Source organism: Notolepis coatsorum (assembly GCF_963971535.1).
Source record: "Notolepis coatsorum genome assembly, chromosome: 1".
In the NCBI taxonomy this organism is placed as follows: Eukaryota; Metazoa; Chordata; class Actinopteri; order Aulopiformes; family Paralepididae; genus Notolepis; species Notolepis coatsorum.
The window spans coordinates 236774934-236794723 of NC_140165.1; the positions used below are offsets into that span (position 1 = coordinate 236774934).

General features: G+C 47.2%; 1 protein-coding gene across 1 annotated transcript in view; it reads left to right on the plus strand.

The window, feature by feature from the left end:
- axl (AXL receptor tyrosine kinase) overlaps positions 1-19790 on the plus strand; it is a 55861-nt gene that overhangs the window by 8838 nt on the left and 27233 nt on the right. The window contains exons 5-7 of the mRNA XM_084328740.1: positions 2701-2781; positions 4053-4168; positions 5990-6179. Coding sequence (XP_084184866.1) covers positions 2701-2781; positions 4053-4168; positions 5990-6179 — 387 coding nt within the window. The remainder of the gene's footprint in view (positions 1-2700; positions 2782-4052; positions 4169-5989; positions 6180-19790) is intronic.

Consider the following 19790-nt stretch of genomic DNA (forward strand, 5'->3'; position numbering starts at 1 on the left):
CACGCCCCGTATGTACGTCGCTTCGTGGCCGGATTGGAGCTCTGGACCTTATCACGCTCGCTCTGGCGATTGGCGCGCGCTTTTTAGGGTCTCCGTCCAGAGTTTGCATTGACTTGGGGAAGATTGCATTGGTCGGTTTAGATCTTCAGTCTAACTTTTAAATGTTTAATTGATTGACTTTCTGTTTCTACGTAGTTTTTTTGTATTTATGCGTTTCTCAACGTCATTGTAAATGAGAGCTTGCTCTCAATGGTCCTTCGAGCACGTCGTACAGACAATGCTGATTTATTTCGCGGACAATCTCACACATATCCCCAACTGTTAGCGGTCTTGTTAAAAGGTTTTCAAGACATTGACAAGTTTGTACTTGCGTTGTAACACAAGTATGCACTGTTATATAGCTCAGTGAAACGATGTAGATAAAAAAAATAGCATAACCTTAGATTAATGTACGGATAACCTACAACCAAATATCTAATGGACTTACAGTAAGATGACGGCAATAATCAATGATGGAAAATTCAACCTCACTAATAATTGGGACAAAATACAGTTCAGATTGTAGATGAAATCCCCCTTTTAACCTAATGGGAAATATAGATGGAAATAGCGCGTTGACAATAGCTTGATCCTGTTTGTCAACCCTGGCATCTGATGCCGGCGGTGACCGAGCGTGACACGTAGTGGCTGGTCACTGTGCTGCGGTTTGCTGATAAAGAACTATTGGGGAAGGAAGGAGACGTGGCACAATCGCGTGATGGCCTGATGAGCAGTTCATTCAACCACACAGCCAGCGGTCTGTCCCTCCCTCTCCTCTCCTCTCCTCTCCTCTCCTCTCCTCTCCTCTGTCGTAATCTCTCCCTCTCCTCCGCTCTCCTCTCCTCTGCGCTCCTCTCCTCTGTCGTAATCCCTTCCTCTCCCTCTCCTCCCCCCATCCCTGTCCTCTCCTCCCTCTCCTCTGCTCTCCTCTCCTCTGTCATAATCCCTCTCTCCCTCTCCTCTCCTCCCCCATCCCTGTCCTCTCCTTCCTCCCCCCATCCCTGTCCTCTCCTTCCTCTCCTCTCCTCCCTCTCCTCCCTCCCTCTCCTCTTTCCCTCTCCTTCCTCCCCCATCCCTGTCCTCTCCTTCCTCTCCTCTCCTCTCCTCTCCTCTCCTCTCCTCTCCTCTCCCCGTCCTCTCCTCCCTCTCCTCTCTCCCTCTCCTTCTCTTCTCCTCTCCTCTCTCCCTGTCCTCTCTCCCTGTCCTCTCCTCTCCTCCTCTAATCCCTCCATCACCCAGGAGTCGTACCCCCTGTTCTCTTTCCGCTGCCCGCAGCACAATGGAGGCATGGTCCTGTTGGCACAGCGCGACACACTGTTTGATTCTCTTTTGCCGAGTCTCAGTCTGTACGTGCTGGCAGTGTTGGGACGTTAGATAATAGTGAAAACTCCACTGTCACATGTTTCGCCGCGCGTGTCTCTCTCTCTCTCTCTCTGTGTGCAGTGCATGTGTGCGTGCGTCCCTCTCTGTGTGCATGTGTGTCCCTCTCTGTGTGCAGTGCACATGCGTGTGTCTCTCCCTGTGTGCGTGCGTGCGTGTGTGTGTCTCTGTGTGCAGCGCCCCTGTGTGTGTGTGTGTGTGTGTGCTCGCACATGTGTGTGAATGAGCGTGTGTGGAGTGAGGTTTTAAATGTGTGTGTGTGAGTGCCCTGTGAGTCACTATCTGAGAGGACTCATTGACTCGTGAATGTCAGCATGTGTCAGAGTGTTTTGCCCCCTCCACAGCAGCCCCTGCCCCCTCCACAGCAGCCCCTGCCCCCTCCACAGCAGCCCCTGCCCCCTCCACAGCAGCCCCTGCCCCCTCCACAGCAGCCCCTGCCCCCTCCACAGCAGCCCCTGCCCCCTCCACAGCAGCCCCTGCCCCCTCCACAGCAGCCCCTGCCCCCTTCAGACCAGCCCATGCCCCCTCCACAGCAGCCCCTGCCCCCTCCACAGCAGCCCCTGCCCCCTTCAGACCAGCCCATGCCCCCTCCACAGCAGCCCCTGCCCCCTCCACAGCAGCCCCTGCCCCCTTCAGACCAGCCCATGCCCCCTTCACAGCAGCCCCTGCCCCCTTCAGACCAGCCCCTGCCCCCTTCACAGCAGCCCCTGCCCCCTTCAGACCAGCCCATGCCCCCTTCACAGCAGCCCCTGCCCCCTTCAGACCAGCCCATGCCCCCTTCACAGCAGCCCCTGCCCCCTCCACAGCAGCCCCTGCCCCCTTCAGACCAGCCCATGCCCCCTTCACAGCAGCCCCTGCCCCCTTCAGACCAGCCCCTGCCCCCTTCAGACCAGAACACAGCAGCTCAAGTCTCTAGGTCACGGGGTCTTAACGAGACCACTCGCCCACCTTCTCTCAACTAGGCCGATACAGAAACCCCCCCCCCCTCCTCCCCGTATCAACAAGCACATATTAACACTAATACTAATCGTAATCCTTCCTGGCTGTTGACGTATAGATCGCCTTTCCCCCGTGGAATCTCGAACCCTCTAGCCGAAATCCGCAACCTGAGTTTGAACTTTTTCTCCCCTTCCTGTCCTCGTCTCGTTTCTCACGTCAGCTCTCCGCGTTCCGCCTCAGGGCTGCTGAGCAGGGCCTTTTCCTGTTGGTTTTGAATGACACTTTTCTCAGTTCCCCGTTTCACACCTCCGTCCGCCGCTGTCTGCTCTCTCTCTCGTCCAGGTCTGAACAGGACCAGCACGTTCTCCTGCGAGGCTCACAACCGCAAAGGAGTGGCCACGTCCGGCTCCGGTACCATCACCGGTAGGTGCTTTACTGTCAAAGTGCTTCCTGGAATGACTTGAGAAAAAAAAATGCCTGTACTGGATTGAGTGCGACTTGATGTCAACAAAGGGCCTTGGGGTGATAATGGTGTGAAAGTAAACAAAAACACAATTAAGCCCCCCCCCCCCCTCTTAACCCCTACACAAACACACACACATACACACAAAGGAAAGGAAATAAAAAAGGAAATGTAATTTAAACACGTACTTATATATATAAACATACAAAACAATACATACACAACTACACACACACACACACACACACACACACACACGTGGAAATGGCATGACTCAACCTTACAGCTGCACTGTGTGGTCATAGGAGGGAGGGAGGTTTGAAGCTCCGAAAAGAAAGGGGGGAGAAAAATAAAAATCTTTTGTTGGCCAGTCCACTTGATTATCTCACAATGGGGGAAGTGCATTTGGCTCCACTACGCCACACAAAGACTTTAGGAACATCAACAACACAGTACATGGAGTCACTGGTCAGTTGACCTCCTCTCTCCTCTCCTGTGACCCCGTGGTGTATTTAGTGATTGAATAAACAGTCCCCAGAGGACCGCGGGGCTGCGGGAACACTGTTCGAGGAGCTAGGAGGTTACATGGAGAGGGATACTGTTTCAACGCTGCTGCTGCCACCTAAAGAAGTGACTGTTTTAACACCATTGTCCACATGGGCAGGGCCTACCGTTTGGTTCACAATACAGACGTATCTTCCTTTTGTTTGGTTCATGCCGCCTCAAAAAGATGTCTTGCTTGATTTATAATCGGTTCCTATGTTGAAGGGTTGTGCAGCGCTTTGCACTTTTGCCAATAAACGGCCAAAAGAAGAGAGGAGTTTTGGAGTGTGTGGAGTTACGCTGTTGGCTGCTTGATTTATGAATACGGACCATAGAACAATCCTAAGAATTTTTAAATGATTGCTCTATGAGTAATTTTTTCCTGTGTTAAAGTTTGTACATCTCCAATCCGCGCCCTCTCTCTCTCTCTCTCTCTCTGTCTCTCTCTGTCTCTCTCTGTCTCTCTCTCTCTCTGTCTCTCTCTGTCTCTCTCTCTCTGTCTCTCTCTGTCTCTCTCTCTCTCTGTCTCTCTCTGTCTCTCTCTGTCTCTCTCTCTCTCTCTCTGTCTCTCTCTCTCTCTCTCTGTCTCTCTCCCTCTCCCTCTCTCTCTCTCTCTCTCTCTCTCTCTCTCTCTCTCTCTCTCTCTCTCTCTCTCTCTCTCTCTCTCTCTCTCTCTCTCTCTCTCTAGTCCTCCCGTCTCAGCCCCGGGGACTGAGAGCCGTTGAGGTCACGCAGACCGGCCTGCGTGTGTCATGGCAGCCTGGCTTCGGAGGAGACTACCCCATAATCCGCTGCACCGTCCAGGTGAGACGATTCGCCACAACTGGCCCCGACCACAAGTCTGCGTTTTTTGGAAAGTGTTTGACCCTGCGGGTTCAGCGAACGCATCGCTCTCTCCTGATCTATAACCGGGGCCCGCCCGATTCCCGTTGACCGTGACCTTACCTCTGGTGAGGCTGCTTTTAGAGAAGAGAGGACTTTTCTCTCTTCTCTCCCTCTGACTTGTACACTGCCCCTCCCTCTCTTATTCATGTAGCAGTGGGTCGGGTTTCACTCTGGGAAAGAGGCCTCTTGGAGTAATCTCATGTCGCACCGCACCTCTCTCTCCCTCTCTCTCTCTCCCCCCTCTCTCCCTCCCTACCTCCCTCCCCTCGGTCCTGCTCTGTGGCCATTACAGCACATAGTTGGAGTCGAGGAACATTTTCTCCTGGAGCAGGGAGCGCTGCAGCAGCACCACCCCTAAACGTCTGGTTCTAATAAAGCCGCCCCTCCTTGCACCCCCTTTTTTTTGTACTGCCCCCCCCCCCCCCCCCCCCCCCCCCAGCCCCCCCACAGGGGGGACAGCCAAGGGGCCGGCTACAGCAGAGTGAGCCCGAAATCTGAATCCAAACAGTCCAATAGAAACGTGAAAAAAGCGGCAGTGCAGAAGAATGAAAGATATTATTGTTTCGTTAGAAGAGGGAATGGCTGTGTCAGAAGAGAGCGAGAGGGAGAGAGAGAGAAAGAAAGAGATTGAGGAAGGAAACAAAGAGATTGAGGAAGGAAAGAAAGAAAGAGATTGAGAGGAAGGACGGAGAGAAAGAAAGGTCTGAATCATCAGGAAGACTGGCAGCAGCAGGTACTGTGGATCGGACTGAGCCACACGAAGGGAATGCGCTGGCAGTGTGACTCAGAGCTGCGCGCTGCACATTAAGTTGGACTGTTTAGCTACAGCCTGGATGGTGATTCACTGAGTCAGCCATGAGTCCTCACACACACACACACACACACACACAGTCACACACACACACATGTTCTTCATTCACACACGAGCTACAAAACATTCCTCTGTCACACCACCTCCCTCCCTCGCGCTGCCCGGGCGTCAGTGTAACCTGCTCGTCTACCCCGGGATCTTCCAATAGTCCCCACGGCGCTGCTTAATACATTCATTGTCCAAGCGAAGCGTCGTGCCACCTGTTCGAAAGCACGTCGTACAGCGAGCGGTCCAGCCTCGTGTAACCGAACCTCCGTTGTCACGTCGCAAAGCTGCGTTTTTCTTTACTGCGTAGGGTAAGCTGGGATCATACAGTTAAAAGCCCACCGTGTAGCGTGCGGCCTGTAGCCTCCAGTATGCAGTTGTGTTCTAATGAGCAACGCAGCACACAGAACAATAGTCCAGGCGGGAGGTTTCTCATGTGGTTTGGGATCGTTAGGCTCTGGAGCCGGCTTCTCCCTCGACGCTCCTCTGTAAAGCCTGTTCACCGCAGAGACTTTGCAGAGGCAGCAGGATTCCTGCCTGTGATCTTCTGCTGACGAGGTCTGCTCACTGTGCACCTCGCTGGGCCTGGCCCGCGTCCCACGCAGCAAATGAGAGCCGAGGAATGAAACGCGGTTTAAAAAGGGCAATTTGAGAAACGACCACCTGACGCCCTGTTCAGAACCCCGCCGCGGTGCCCCTCTCCTTGTCCGAGGAAGCGTGGCGGATTGGTTCCCTTCCTTTTTTAGTTTTAAACAACAACAAGTTCCTTGAGAATAGGAAGCGTTGTCAATTGTAGGCCATGGAGCACGAAATCCCTTCAAAACAAGTCCCTTCAAAAACATGTATCTTAGGATCATCAACACTTTATTGTTTCCGTGTTCCAGGCCAAGCACTCGGGGGAGTTGTCGGGCCCGGACGAAATGATCCACAACCAGAACATCAACGTGCCGCCGGCCGACCACCCCATCATGGACCTGGAGCCTCACAGCCCCTACGCCGTCAGGGTGGCCTGTCACAGCAGCCAGGGGCCCTCGGACTGGACCCCCTGGCTGGAGCTGAGGACCAAAGAAGGAGGTAAGAGACTTTGTTTGTTTTCATTCTCGGAAGAGGTTGTGTGTACGGGATCACCTCCACTGAAGTGGGTCAAGGCTGAGGTGGAGTTAGTTATCTAACTGCCGCTCTGGGCCTTTCAGTCCAGGCCTCCTCTTCCGCTCCTGCTGAGTGCACAGGACTTTAAAGCTGCCAAGCGGACCGACTGTAAAAACCTGGAAGATGTTTGTTTTCAGCCATTTTTGCAAACGTGGCGAGACTATAGGACGACTGCGGTTACTATCGAGCTTGGAATCGTCTCGCAGAGATTTCGTCCTCTTCTGAGGACATTTTAGTACAAAAGCTATTATTACTTTTTTCTTTTACATTTGGGATTCAAATTTCCTCCCTAAGACAACACACTAGGCAGTTTTAAGCGCCGACGTCTGTAGTCTACCGTTGATTAATGCAGTCTACTGTATCATCTCTCTAATTAAGTGCAGGCAGAGAGGGATGGTGTGGTTACGGAGAGGCTGGGAGAGCGACTCGGGTTACCTACGTTACAGTCCTAAATCAAAACAGCCCGTCTTGCGCCCCCATTACCGTAGCCTCTGTTTATGAAGACTGACGGTCAGAGATGAGTCACGTTACCTCTCTGGCTTTACAACTCCTGTTTCAAATGTAAACCGTCGAGGGGTAGAGCAGGGCTGGCACAGGGGAGGAAGAGGAGGGAGAGAGGAGGTGGAGACTGAAGGGGAGGAGGAGGAGGAGGAGGAGGAGGAAGAGGGGGGGGGGTGTAAATTGTCCTGAAAGGCTTCAGTTAGAAATTGCAGTACTCTGTGCGGAGGCCGTAATGCTGGGCTGCAGTGTGTTTTTGAGTCTGGAATGAGTGGGTTTTTCCATGCCAGCTCACGCCGGTTCTCCGTGCCTGGATGGGCGAACTGGAAAGAGGGTACAGTAAGCGCTGAGATACGCCACGGAGCAGCAGAACCAGGGGGCTTTTCCACAGTGGAAGTCGCTTATATGCAGTGTGAAAGTATCTCATGATAGCATTTCTCACGAAGAGGATGAGAGAGAAGTAGCCGTCTTGACTCGTGGAATGCAGAAGGAAAGAGGGGTTTTCTGAGATTCGTTCGCTACTTTCCAAACAACGCGTCTCTTCTTCTTTCATATTTAAGGTGCACTATGCCATTTTGGGAGAGGGAGAGAGACATTTGTTTACACTGCCAGAGCCGTGTGATTAGTTTACAAAACACATTCACTGTACCAGAGGTCCCCAAATCTTTTTAACCAAGGCACCGCTGAATCTTTCCTCCTTCTCCAAGGCACACCAACAAATCATGATGAATTAAATTTCTATTATTGATGAATAATATTATGAATAGGTATGTTATTTTGTTTTGGCTGAAAATAATGCCTTTGTAAAAAAAATGTATGACAATATACACAAACAAACCTGATACACAGTGACACGAGATAGAATAAGTCTAAGAAATACATATTATACTATACTATGTGTTTCTTAGACTTCATTCTATCTCGTGTCATCGTGAATTCAAAGCGAAATCTCTCAGAGATACTGAGCCGCTCGTAAAAGCCCCGGATGTACTTCTTCTTTGAATAGATGTTTTTTTTCTAACCGCTCTTGTGGCCCGACTGAGAAGTTGCCGTCTCACTGTTGTTTGCCGCGGCAGGGACGGATTACCGACAGGCACAGGGGCAGCGGTCGGCCGCTGGGTTGATCCCGGGACATGATTTGGACGGAGAACCCGCAACACAGACACCACACGCCGCTTCCTAACCAGCGCTCTGCCATTTACCCAGCAGCCCCCGCTCTGTCCCCGTGCATCCATACCCTGCCGTTGTGAACCACAATGAAACGGCGACTTCTCAGGTTAATGTGAGCGAGTGTTTGGTTTGTTTGTTCACTTATTGGAAATCTACCATGGATTTTCTTCTTTCAGAGTTTCAAATCGCTCTCTGAAAACTGCTAGGCTTGCAATCCAGAGGGGGAAAAAAACCCATCTATTATAAATAAATATATATATTTGTTCACAACAAACAACGCAGGGTTTGTCCCCCGGCTCGAGAGGAGTGTTCTGCTCTAAAGTGTAACCTTTTTAATTTCAAACCTTTTATTTAAACTGGCGACGGCGGTTCCCCTCATCTACAGTCCTGTCGGGTCCTATCCGGGCTCCTGGGGGGTCATCAAAGAGAAGCAGGCTGTTCTCAGTCCTCGCTCCACAATGGTGGCACACACTCCCCTCCAGGGGCAGGACAGCTGAAACCCGGCCAACTTTCCACCGTCGACTAAAAACACACCTCTTCAATCAATATCTGCAATAACCTTACTGTTTTTTTTTTTTTTTTTTACTATTATGTACCCTACTACTATGCTACTATACTTATACTACTACTTATCATGCTAATATGTCTATACTACTATGCACTCAAGAGTGTAACACTCAAGTTCAACACTATTTGACGACAATGCCACTGACCCTGCCAGAGATGTACCCTTCCTGCTGACTTGTTATTCATAATTTATAAGTCGCTTTGTATAAAAAAAAAAGCGTCAGCTAAATGACTAAATGTAAATGTAAGTGTACATACAGAAATAAGCCCCAAAAAAGCATATAAAATCACACAGCATATAAAATCATAACAAAGAGACAACAAGACGAGGCAAGAATCACAAATAAATTAAAACCCCGGTAAAACTCGATTGACAAAAGGTTGGAGATCAAAGTTTTATACTCTGCGACAGAAGGGAGAATCTCGAGCTTTAATAAGGACTGTTGGAGTCCATTTCTTTCATTCTTTAACCCTTTCACTACCACCGTAACCGTCTGTAGTGTGGCAGTGAAAGGGTTAATGTGGGTAAGCGGGTGAGAAAGCTAGAGAGACTATGAGCAGGAAACCAAACGGCAGCAGTAGAGGTAGAAAGGAGAAGTAGCTCTTTTGATGAAGGCCGCCGGAATGGAGAAGGGAACTTTTTAAGAATGTTTCTCTTCTTCATTTACCTAATGGTTTGGTTTCTTCAGCTTCTCAAGTCGGGGATCCAGGCTCATTGAAACATATCATAAATGTTAATATTATTATTACTCTTCGTGGTCCAGAGGAAGGTCTGCCGTGACCCGTTTTGGGTCCCAACCCTTAGTAGATCTCAAGTAGAGCTGTCTTTTGTTTCACTCCACTGGAAGAAATCCTTTGTTTTTGCCAGATGACATGGTTTCCTTTTGAGACAATGTGGTTTCATTCTTACTTTGGCGTCTCTCTCTCTCTCTCTCTCTCTCTCTGGGATTAATGTTATCAAATGTTAACATGCAATGACATTAAATAGTGGCCACAGAGGTCTAGAGTTGGAGAGAGAGAGAGAGAGAGATGCAGAGAGTTGGAGAGAGAGAGATGAAGAGAGTTAGAGAGAGATGAAGAGTTAGAAAGAGAGATGAAGAGAGTTAGAGAGAGATGAAGAGAGATAGAGAGAAATGAAGAGAGAGAGATGACGAGAGTTGGAGAGAGAGATAGAGAGAGAGGAAGAGAGTTAATAGAGAGATGAAGAGGGATATAGAGAGATATAGAGAGATGAAGAGAGTTAGAGAGAGATGAAGAGAGTTGATTGATTGAAAACTTTATTAACAGATTGCAGAATGGGTACAATACAGTACAGCTCAATACACACAATTGTTCAGGGGATGCAGACCAGAGAAAGACTTTCGTCTTGTTTACATCAGGGTCCCCCATTTTCAATTCATCATAACATATATGACATACACGACATACAGATAGACAGTACTGCTACATCTATACATTTATGACATACCAGATTTACAAATACAGTACTGTTTGTGATACAAAAACAGTCTAAAAAAGAGAGTATATACATTTGACGTAGAAACTGTACATTGGAGGAGGTTGGGTAGGTGGGGTGGAGGGGGAACTGTACATTGGAGGTGGTTGGGTGGGTGGGGTGGGGGGGGGGGGGGGGAAACTGTACAACTGTACAAGCAAAACTGTACATTGGAATATCGACGAAACCTTACTTGGTCTCAAGAAGAGGGTCTCGTGTATTATTGGGTTAGGACATTTACTGTACATTTACAGGTTTCGAATTGCAGTCTCCCATAGGTGCTCTTTGAGAGTGGTTTTGAAAGTGGGTAGTGATTCACATTCCTTTACAGCTTTGGGTAGGGCGTTCCACATCGATGTGGCATAATTGCGAAATGTGTTTAGTCCCTTGTTTGAGCCGAATCTGGGTTCAACATGATTTGTGGAGCTCCCTCTGGTGTTGTGGTCGTGGTATTCACTGACCTTTGGGAAGTATTTTGACATGTACATGGGTACCTTAGTCGTGTAGTGTATCTTGTAGACCAGGCCCATTGCAAGTTGCTGTACTCTGTCATCTACTCTAAGCCATCCTAGGTTGTCAAAGTGGGCAGGGGTGAGGTGGGTTCTAGGAGTAAGGTCAAGTAGTAGTCTGACCAGTTTGCTTTGTGATTGTAATCTTGTTTTTAGCGCCTTTGAGGCTGCGGTTACACCTTAGTTTCGTTTTCTGATGAGTTTCGCTTTTCCAGGTCGCAACGTAGCGGTAGCCGAGTGAGACATACGTTTTGCAACCTGAGTACAGTGATGTAGTACACTGCCAAAGCAGTAGGTGGCAGTAGGTGGCGAACATGAAGGCAATTTTCAACCAATCAGAACTTGAATGTGCCAATACACTTCCTGCAAAGAAAATGTCAACAAGGCGGGCGCCGCCATCTTTAAATGCCTATTTACCCAATGCAGCACTTATTTTTCAGCAAAGTGTAATAAAAGTGCAATAAACAAAACGGATACATTCACTGTGTGTTCTGCCTCTCATTTGTTGATGAAACAAAACTAACATCAACACAAGTGACCACCAAGAGCGGATAGTTTAGTCTCAAAAATGATCGGCAATGTTGTTAGCTACATTGTTAGCTACATGCTAACGTGACTGGAATATGCCAGTATAACAGTATAGCATTGTGGCTAGAAGCTAACGCTAGCTCACGTTAACCAGCCAGCACCAAACTGATGATATCGGGAGCTATCAGTAGCTAGATAACATTAGAGACAACGCCGTGTGTATTAAACAAAGGTGAATAGATGACCATTTTGTTTAATGCTTGTTAAGATTGAAAGAGGAGCTTGAGCTAACAGGGTCTGATAGCTAACGCTAGCTCACGTTAGCCAGCGGCAGTGCTCATGCAATCGGTAATGCTAGCAGAATGAATGGATGTAAACTTTATTTAACATATTGCGTAATGGGTACAATACAATAAGGATCAATACAAACAATTGTTAAGGGAATGCAGACTGTTGTAGCTTGGACTGGGGTCCTTATAACAATAACTTGACAACACATGGTAGCTGCAGCTATTTGGGACAGCTCTCTGTTGTCACCGGAAGGGCACGCAGATGGTATCTACTGCGCATGGGCATTGAGCAACAACGGCTCCGCGCAGATTACACGACATGTTGTCGGCGAGTTTTGGCGCTACTCCAAAACGGAAAACACAATTTAGCGTTTTCAGTAGGGCCACAACGTATCCGGCAAAAACGGCATTTCTATGTAATAGGGACAGCAAACGTATTCAAAAACGTATAAAAACGAGCACAAAAACACTGTGTGTAACAAGGGCCTGAGGTGCTTTGGTACCATGAGGTGCAAGCATAGTCGTAGTACCCTTGAATGAGTGCTCCTGCCAGAGTCTTCAGGTTATTCTTGTTTACCAGAGAGGAGATCGGTACAAGAATCTAGTTCGTTGGTTGACTTTTTTTTATTACTTTGGATGCCATTTTGTCACAGAAAAGATTTGCCTCTAGGATGGAACCTAGGTATGTAATTTCATCTTTCCTTGTGACAATATTGTCACCCACTGTAACTGAGAAGCCGTCGGTCTTGCTGAGTTTGTTATTTGATCCGAAGAGAATGGACTCTGTTTTACCCAGGTGTAATGATAGTTTGTTATCAGCGAGCCAGGTGCAGATTCTGCCGAGTTCTGAGCTGAGGCTTTTTTCAACCTGTAACTTGTTCTTGTCAGAGACCAGCAGGGCTGATTCGTCTGCGAACAAGAACAAGTTGCAGTCATTTGACATGTCATTTGCATAAATTAGGAACAGTAGCGGTCCTAGTATGCTTCCTTGTGGAACACCACAGCTCACTGTGAGGGGGGGGGGGATAGGGTACCGTTTACCTCTACCATCTGTTCTCTCCCCTCAAGGTAGGATTGCATTCAGCTCACTGATAGACTATTGGAATTCGTAGATTAGATTTCTTTCCGCTAGGTACTTTTCGACCTGTTCGTAGACTATTTTTTCCATGACTTTCGAGATGAATATGAATGAAGAATAGAAACAGGGCGGTAGTTGTCTGGGTCTAATTTGCTGCCCTTTTAGAGAGAGAGATGAAGAGAGTTAGAGAGAGAGAGAGAGAGATGAAGAGAGTTAGAGAGAGATGAAGAGAGTTAGAGAGAGATGAAGAGAGTTGGAGAGAGAGATGAAGAGAGTTAGAGAGGTAGATGAAGAAAGAGAGAGGTAGATGGAGAGAGAGACCATGTGCTCTGTGTCTTTGTCATCTCAGGGTTTCATAAGGAACTCTCAGAGGGTTCTGTTGGCCAGGCTTCAATCTCTCTCTCTCTCTCTCGCTCTCTCTGACTCTTTCTCTCTGACTCTTTCTCTCTGTGTCTCATTGCTGAGCTGTCATTGACGTGTGTCTTTTTGGCACAGACAGACTTACAATTTGCAAGTCATTTAGCTGACACTTTTGTTTCATAGCTGACTGCTGAGTGCATAGTAGTATAGACATGTTAGCAAGATAGGTAGTAGTATAATAATAGTAGTAGGGTACATAATAGTAAAAAGGTTAGACTAAAGACTACCTCTTTAGTTGCGACCAGCAGCTCTATAGGTTGGTCGGTTGATCCACAAAGAATTCCCCAGCCTCTAGTGCCCACAGGCTTCGCCCTAAGAGGCTGAAATTGGGCATGGAGGTTGTGTGTGTGTGTGTGTGTGTGTTTGTGTTCATGCCAATTGGCTAAAAGGGGGCGTGGCAGTTGGAGTGGCCTATCGCAAAAGGGTCACAGCTAATTGTGAATTTGTGCATTGTTTGTCAACACCCCCCAACTCTTCGATTCCTCCTCCCCCTCCCCCCTCCCTTGACACCCCTTTCTTCATCTCTTATCACCCCCCCCCCCCCTCACTCTCTCTCTCTCCAGTAGACTCACTGGACACATACTGTATGATCTCTTCCCTTCCTCTCTACCATCTTTCTTTCTCTGGCTTCCTCTTGCCACTCTCTCCCTCTCTTGCCACCTCTTTATCTCTCTCTCTCAATTAAATAAAATTCAAATGGGCTTTATTGCCAAAGCCAAACAAAACAATCGAACAGAGAAATTTCTCTCTCTCTTTTAATTTCTTTTAATTTCAATTTCTCTCTCTTTTCACTTTACATTTCTATCTCTATCTCTCTTGCCACCTCTTTATCTCTCTCACTCTCTTTCACTCAATTAAATAAAATTCTCTCTCTCTTGCCAACTCTCTCTCTCTCTTTCCACCTCACTCTCTCTCTCTTGCCACCTCTCTCTCTCTCTCTCTCTTGCCACATCGCTCTCTCTCTCTCTCTTGCCACCTCGCTCTCTCTCTCTTGCCACCTCTCTCTCTCTCTCTTGCCACGTCGCTCTCTCTCTCTTGCCACCTCTCTCTCTCTCTAATGCCACCTCTCTCTTTCTCTCTCCCTCTTGTCATCTCTATCTCTCTCTCTCTCTCTCTCTCTCTCCTCTACTCCTACAAACGCAGCAGAGGAATGTATTTCCTGCGCTTCCGAACAAGTGCAACGCGTTCTCCTTCGTTCTCGCGCTCATTCCCGTCTTTCAAGACCCCCGCTCCTCCCTTCACCCTCCCCCCTCTTTTCTCGACCCCGGATGACCTGTGGAATACAGCTAGGCACTGTGGGAAACATTTTAGGGAAAAGGATGATGGTGGGAGTAGGAAAAGGGATGGGAGGGGGGAGGGGTGGGCTTTGAAAAAACACATTTAGCTATTTTCCCAAAGCCCACTTTGTTCTCCTGGGACTGAGAGGAAGAAGGGCAGAAACAGGGAGAGAGAGAGAGAGAAGAGTCATGACATCGTCCTCCAGTGACATTTACGTGTTTTCCTGTAAAGGGATTTGTCTGAAAAGCATGAAAACGGCCGAAGAGAACGACGCGTGTCTCCGTCCAGTACTAGACGTGGTTGCCACGGTGACGACTGAGTTCTGACCTGCCCGTGAGACTTGTGTAACATCTACTCGTGTTCCCCTGGAAAACTACTCCCCGGCTACTCCTCGGGTTACACAGCGTACGTACGCCCGTCCCGACCTGGAAGTGAGTCCCGGCCGCGACACACGTTTAATAATTTCTCACTGCCTGACAAAATAAAAAAACGCAAACATTAAACCCTCTTCCGCACAGAATCCTGCCCGGTGTCACAAGACGCTAGTGAAAACTTTCTGCTCGAACGAGGTTGGATGTTTTTGTGGGGATGGGGTCTGGTGTTGTGACATTTTTGATGACCTTGACTTTAATGGCTCCAGCTGATCTCTGGGAAAGACATTTCCTGTGCAGCAAGGCGCTTGTTTTTATTTGCGGACGAGAGTAGAGACAGAGCAGATCCAAGAGCGTCGACCTATGACTCAGTGCTTGGCTGAAGCCTTTTCATCTTTCCGCTGACCAACGTCGAGAGGGACGAACTAAAGAGGGACAAACTAAAGAGGGACGAATGACGCCTGTGGAGAAACGGAGGGACAACCCAGATCCCCGACAGATTATTAAATAAAAGTTCAGACGTGTTTATTAGTATGATAGTGTCAACATACAATAGGATGTTGGCCCGTTGTGTATTCAGATGTTAATCACCTCTTCTGTGAACTAAATGGTGCCTAACAACAAGGTTTCCTTCTGAGCCTGAAGCAAAGTCTGGCTTCCTTTTTGTAAGGGGGAAAAAAAGAACATTCATTCCCCTCATATGCTTCACTTTATGGTTGGCGTTTCTGTGTTCGGAGCGACTTGGCACACGTTCCGTGTTCATATTCTACTCGTAAGAACAGTTCCCAAGGTGTTCAGTAACACCACTGTTTTCCTTCAGTGTTCCTACCTCTACATCCACATCTTTATACCTCTACATCTTTATATATCTACATCCAGATCTTTATACCTCTACATCCACATCTGTATACCTCTACATCTTTATATCTCTATATCCAGATCTTTATACCTCTACATCCACATCTGTATACCTCTACATCTTTATATCTCTATATCCAGATCTTTATACCTCTACATCCACATCTGTATACCTCTACATCTTTATATCTCTACATCCAGATCTTTATACCTCTACATCCAGATCTTTATACCTCTACATCCAGATCTTTATACCTCTATATCTTTATACCTCTACATCCACATCTTTATACCTCTACATCCACATCTTTATACCTCTACATCCAGATCTTTATACCTCTACATCCACATCTTTATACCTCTACATCTTTATATCTCTACATCCAGATCTTTATACCTCTACATCCAGATCTTTATACCTCTATATCTTTATATCTCTACATCCAGATCTTTATACCTCTACATCCAGATCTTTATACCTCTACATCCACATCTTTATACCTCCACATCTTTATACCTCTACATCCAGATCTTTATACCTCTACATCCACATCTTTATACCTCCACATCTTTATACCTCTACATCTTTATACCTCTACATCTTTATACCTCTACATCCAGATCTTTATACCTCTACATCCAGATCTTTATACCTCTACATCCACATCTTTATACCTCTACATCCACATCTTTATACCTCCACATCCACATCTTTATACCTCTACATCTTTATACCTCTACATCTTTATACCTCTACATCTTTACACCTCTACATCTTTATACCTCTACATCTTTACACCTCTACATCTTTATACCTCTACATCTTTATACCTCTATATCTTTATACCTCTACATCTTTATACCTCTATATCTTTATACCTCTACATCTTTATACCTCTATATCTTTATACCTCTACATCTTTATACCTCTACATCTTTATACCTCTACATCTTTATACCTCTATATCTTTATACCTCTACATCTTTATACCTCTATATCTTTATACCTCTACATCTTTATACCTCTATATCTTTATACCTCTACATCTTTACACCTCTACATCTTTATACCTCTACATCTTTATACCTCTATATCTTTATACCTCTATAACTTTATACCTCTACATCCACATCTTTATTCATCTGAACCCACTGATCCCCTCCTTTTTATGGGAAAAAATTTAGATTTGACCAAAGAATAACCAGCGAGGGAAGAAAAGTTGGATCGAAGGCAGAGAGAGTTAAAGAGACACGAAGGACAAAGAGAGGATGAATGGCAGAGCATGGAAAATAATAGACCATGTTATCCAGACTGATAAATATAATAATCTATACCTGCCTTTGGCAGCCTAGCTATGGAAATGTGTAATATAAGGAATAGAACATGTTGGATAGATAATCTGATTGACATGTCTCACAGAACCACATGGCCTCAGGATGTGTGACAAGGTTTGGTGGGAAATCAGACTTGAATTTCACACTAACCACAAAACAATGGCTAAAACAAAACAACAGAACACAATGCAACAAAACAGATAGACAATAAGCTCTAAATATGTATATATCGCCCCGCCCTGAGGCAGTAGGCATGGAGACGTAGGAGGAGGAGGAGAAGGAGCGGACATTGAGGTTGTTTTTGTTGCCGCTGGCAGTCGGAGCAGGCACCACATGTGGAAGCAATCAGCCGCCAAACACTTCCTGATAACATCATCTGTAGGCCAAGCCCTGTTTCCCACTCTCACTGACTCGGGTGTGTGTGTGTGTGTGTGAGACTTCTGTCTGTCTGTCTTGTGTGTGTGTGTGTGTGTGACTTCTGTCTGTCTGTCTGTCTTGTGTGTGTGTGTGTGTGACTTCTGTCTGTCTGTTTTGTGTGTGTGTGTGTGTGTGTGTGTGTGTGTGTGTGTGTGTGTGTGTGTGTGTGTGTGTGTGACTTCAGTGTGTCTGTCTGTCTTGTGTGTGTGTGACTTCTGTCTGTCTTGTGTGTGTGTGTGTGACTTCTGTCTGTCTGTCTTGTGTGTGTGTGTGACTTCTGTCTGTGTCGTGTGTGTGTGTGTGTGTGTGTGTGTGTGACTTCTGTCTGTCTTGTGTGTGTGTGTGTGACTTCTGTCTGTGTGTGTGTGTGACTCCTGTCTGTCTTTCTTGTGTGTGTGTGTGTGTGTGTGTGACTCATGTCTGTCTGTCTTGTGTATGTGTGTGTGTGACTTCAGTGTGTCTGTCTGTCTTGTGTGTGTGTGTGACTTCTGTCTGTCTTGTGTGTGTGTGTGTGTGTGTGTGTGTGTGTGTGTGTGTGACTTCTGTCTGTGTGTGTGTGTGTGACTCCTGTCTGTCTTTCTTGTGTGTGTGTGTGACTCATGTCTGTCTGTCTTGTGTGTGTGTGTGTGTGTGTGTGTGTGTGTGTGTGTGTGTGTGTGTGTGTGTGACTTCTGTCTGTCTGTCTTGTGTGTGTGTGTGTGTGTGTGTGACTTCAGTGTGTCTGTCTGTCTTGTGTGTGTGTGTGTGTGTGTGTGTGTGACTTCAGTGTGTGTGTGTGTGACTTCAGTGTGTGTGTCTGTCTTGTCTGTGTGTGTGTGCGTGACTTGTGTGTAACTGTGTTTTGTACGAGCGAGGAGCAGAGAGGAAGACAAAGAGCGCCTTAACTCAAACAGCAACAAAGGAAATAAGAACTGTTGTCTCCTTGTTGAGAGCTTCTTGGACGTCTGCTCTGTCTGTAGATGTAACACACACACACACACATACACCATACACACGCACACTCTCACACATACACACACACACACACACACACACACCATACACACACACTCTCACACATACACACACACATACACACACATACACCATACACACACGCACACTCTCACACACTCTCTCCCACAAGCACACACACACGCTCTCACACACACTCACACACACTCTCACACACACTCTCACACACGCTCTCACGCACACACACACACTCTCTCACACACGCTTTCACACACACACTCTCTCACACACACACTCTCACACACACGCTCACACACACACTCACACACACACACACACACACACACTCTCACACATACACACACTAACACACTCTCTCACATACACACACTAACTCACTCCCTCTCATACACACACAAACGCACACTCTCATACACACACACGCGCACGCATGCTCTCACACACACACATACACACACACACACACACACACACACACACACACATTCCTGACACTATTTCTAGCATGCTATTCAGCTAGTTTTTCTATCCACTGGGGTTTTTCTGCTGCCAACAGCGTTTTGTTTTTTCTTCTCTTTCTGGTCCAAAGGGTGAGAAAGAGAGGAATAAAGAGAAGAGGGGAAAAAACGCAAGCAAAGGAGAATAAAGCAGAGAGAGGGGGAGGGGGAGGAGATGGGAGAGAAACAGAAAGTGAAGGAAGAAGACCGAATGTAAAGGCCTCACTCAGCATGTGTCCCATCTGTGTTCGCCCGACCGTCCAGAGACCAGAGACAGAGGGAGCGCTGTGGCCCGTCAGGCTGAACAGCGGTGCCCTTAACCAGCCTTAAGTAGCCTTTCCTCACTCTAATCATGGAGAATTCTCCGCATTCCCTCACACTCTCCTCCAGCTGGTGTTATCCACACCCTGGAGGCCCGAGGCTGTCAAAACAACACACGCCTGACCACTGCTCCTCCGCCCACCAGCCCCTAGGCCCTGGCCCCTGGCTCCTGTCTCGTGGCCCCTGGCTCCTGGCTCCTGGCCCAGGGTCCACTGTTGCTGCACCAGCACTGGCTCCTCAAACCCCTCTTCTTGACAACGGCGCTCGCCGAGACGGGGTGTTTGCCTAACCCTGTGTGGTGATAACACAACTAGAACGCAGAGAGGGAAGGAACTAGGGCTGTCACGATTCGCTGCCCTAGTCGACGATAGAATTGAGTCGATTTGCGTATTCATGATCGACGCATCGTATTGTTAATTGTATGTGCCTTTTGCGGTGGAAATGGCAGACGTATAATCTAACTAATGCACAGTCAATCACATTCAAAATATAAATAACTTCTCTTAAACCACTATTCTAGGGATGTCCGATATTATCGGCCGATATTGGCATTCAAATGTGATATCGGAAAATATCGGTATCGGTTTTAAATTTTTTTACATTTCTATAACCTTTATTTACCCAGGCAAGCAAGTAAGAACAAATTATGATTAAATTGATTGTCAAAAGTATGCATAATGTTGTGTTAATTCCACAACAAGAGATATGTAATGTTAATTACCTGAAATTATTCAGTTTTTGGGGGGGGGGGGGGGGCCTGCATATATCTGTATCAGTTGATATCGGTATCGGAAATTAAGAGTTGGACAATATCGGGGTATCGGTAAAAAAGCCAATATCGAGCATCCCCTACACTATTCGTGATTCTGCCTAGAGCCAAGACACGACAGTCACAGTGCGCATTTCGCTCGCATGTGATAACGTCCGTG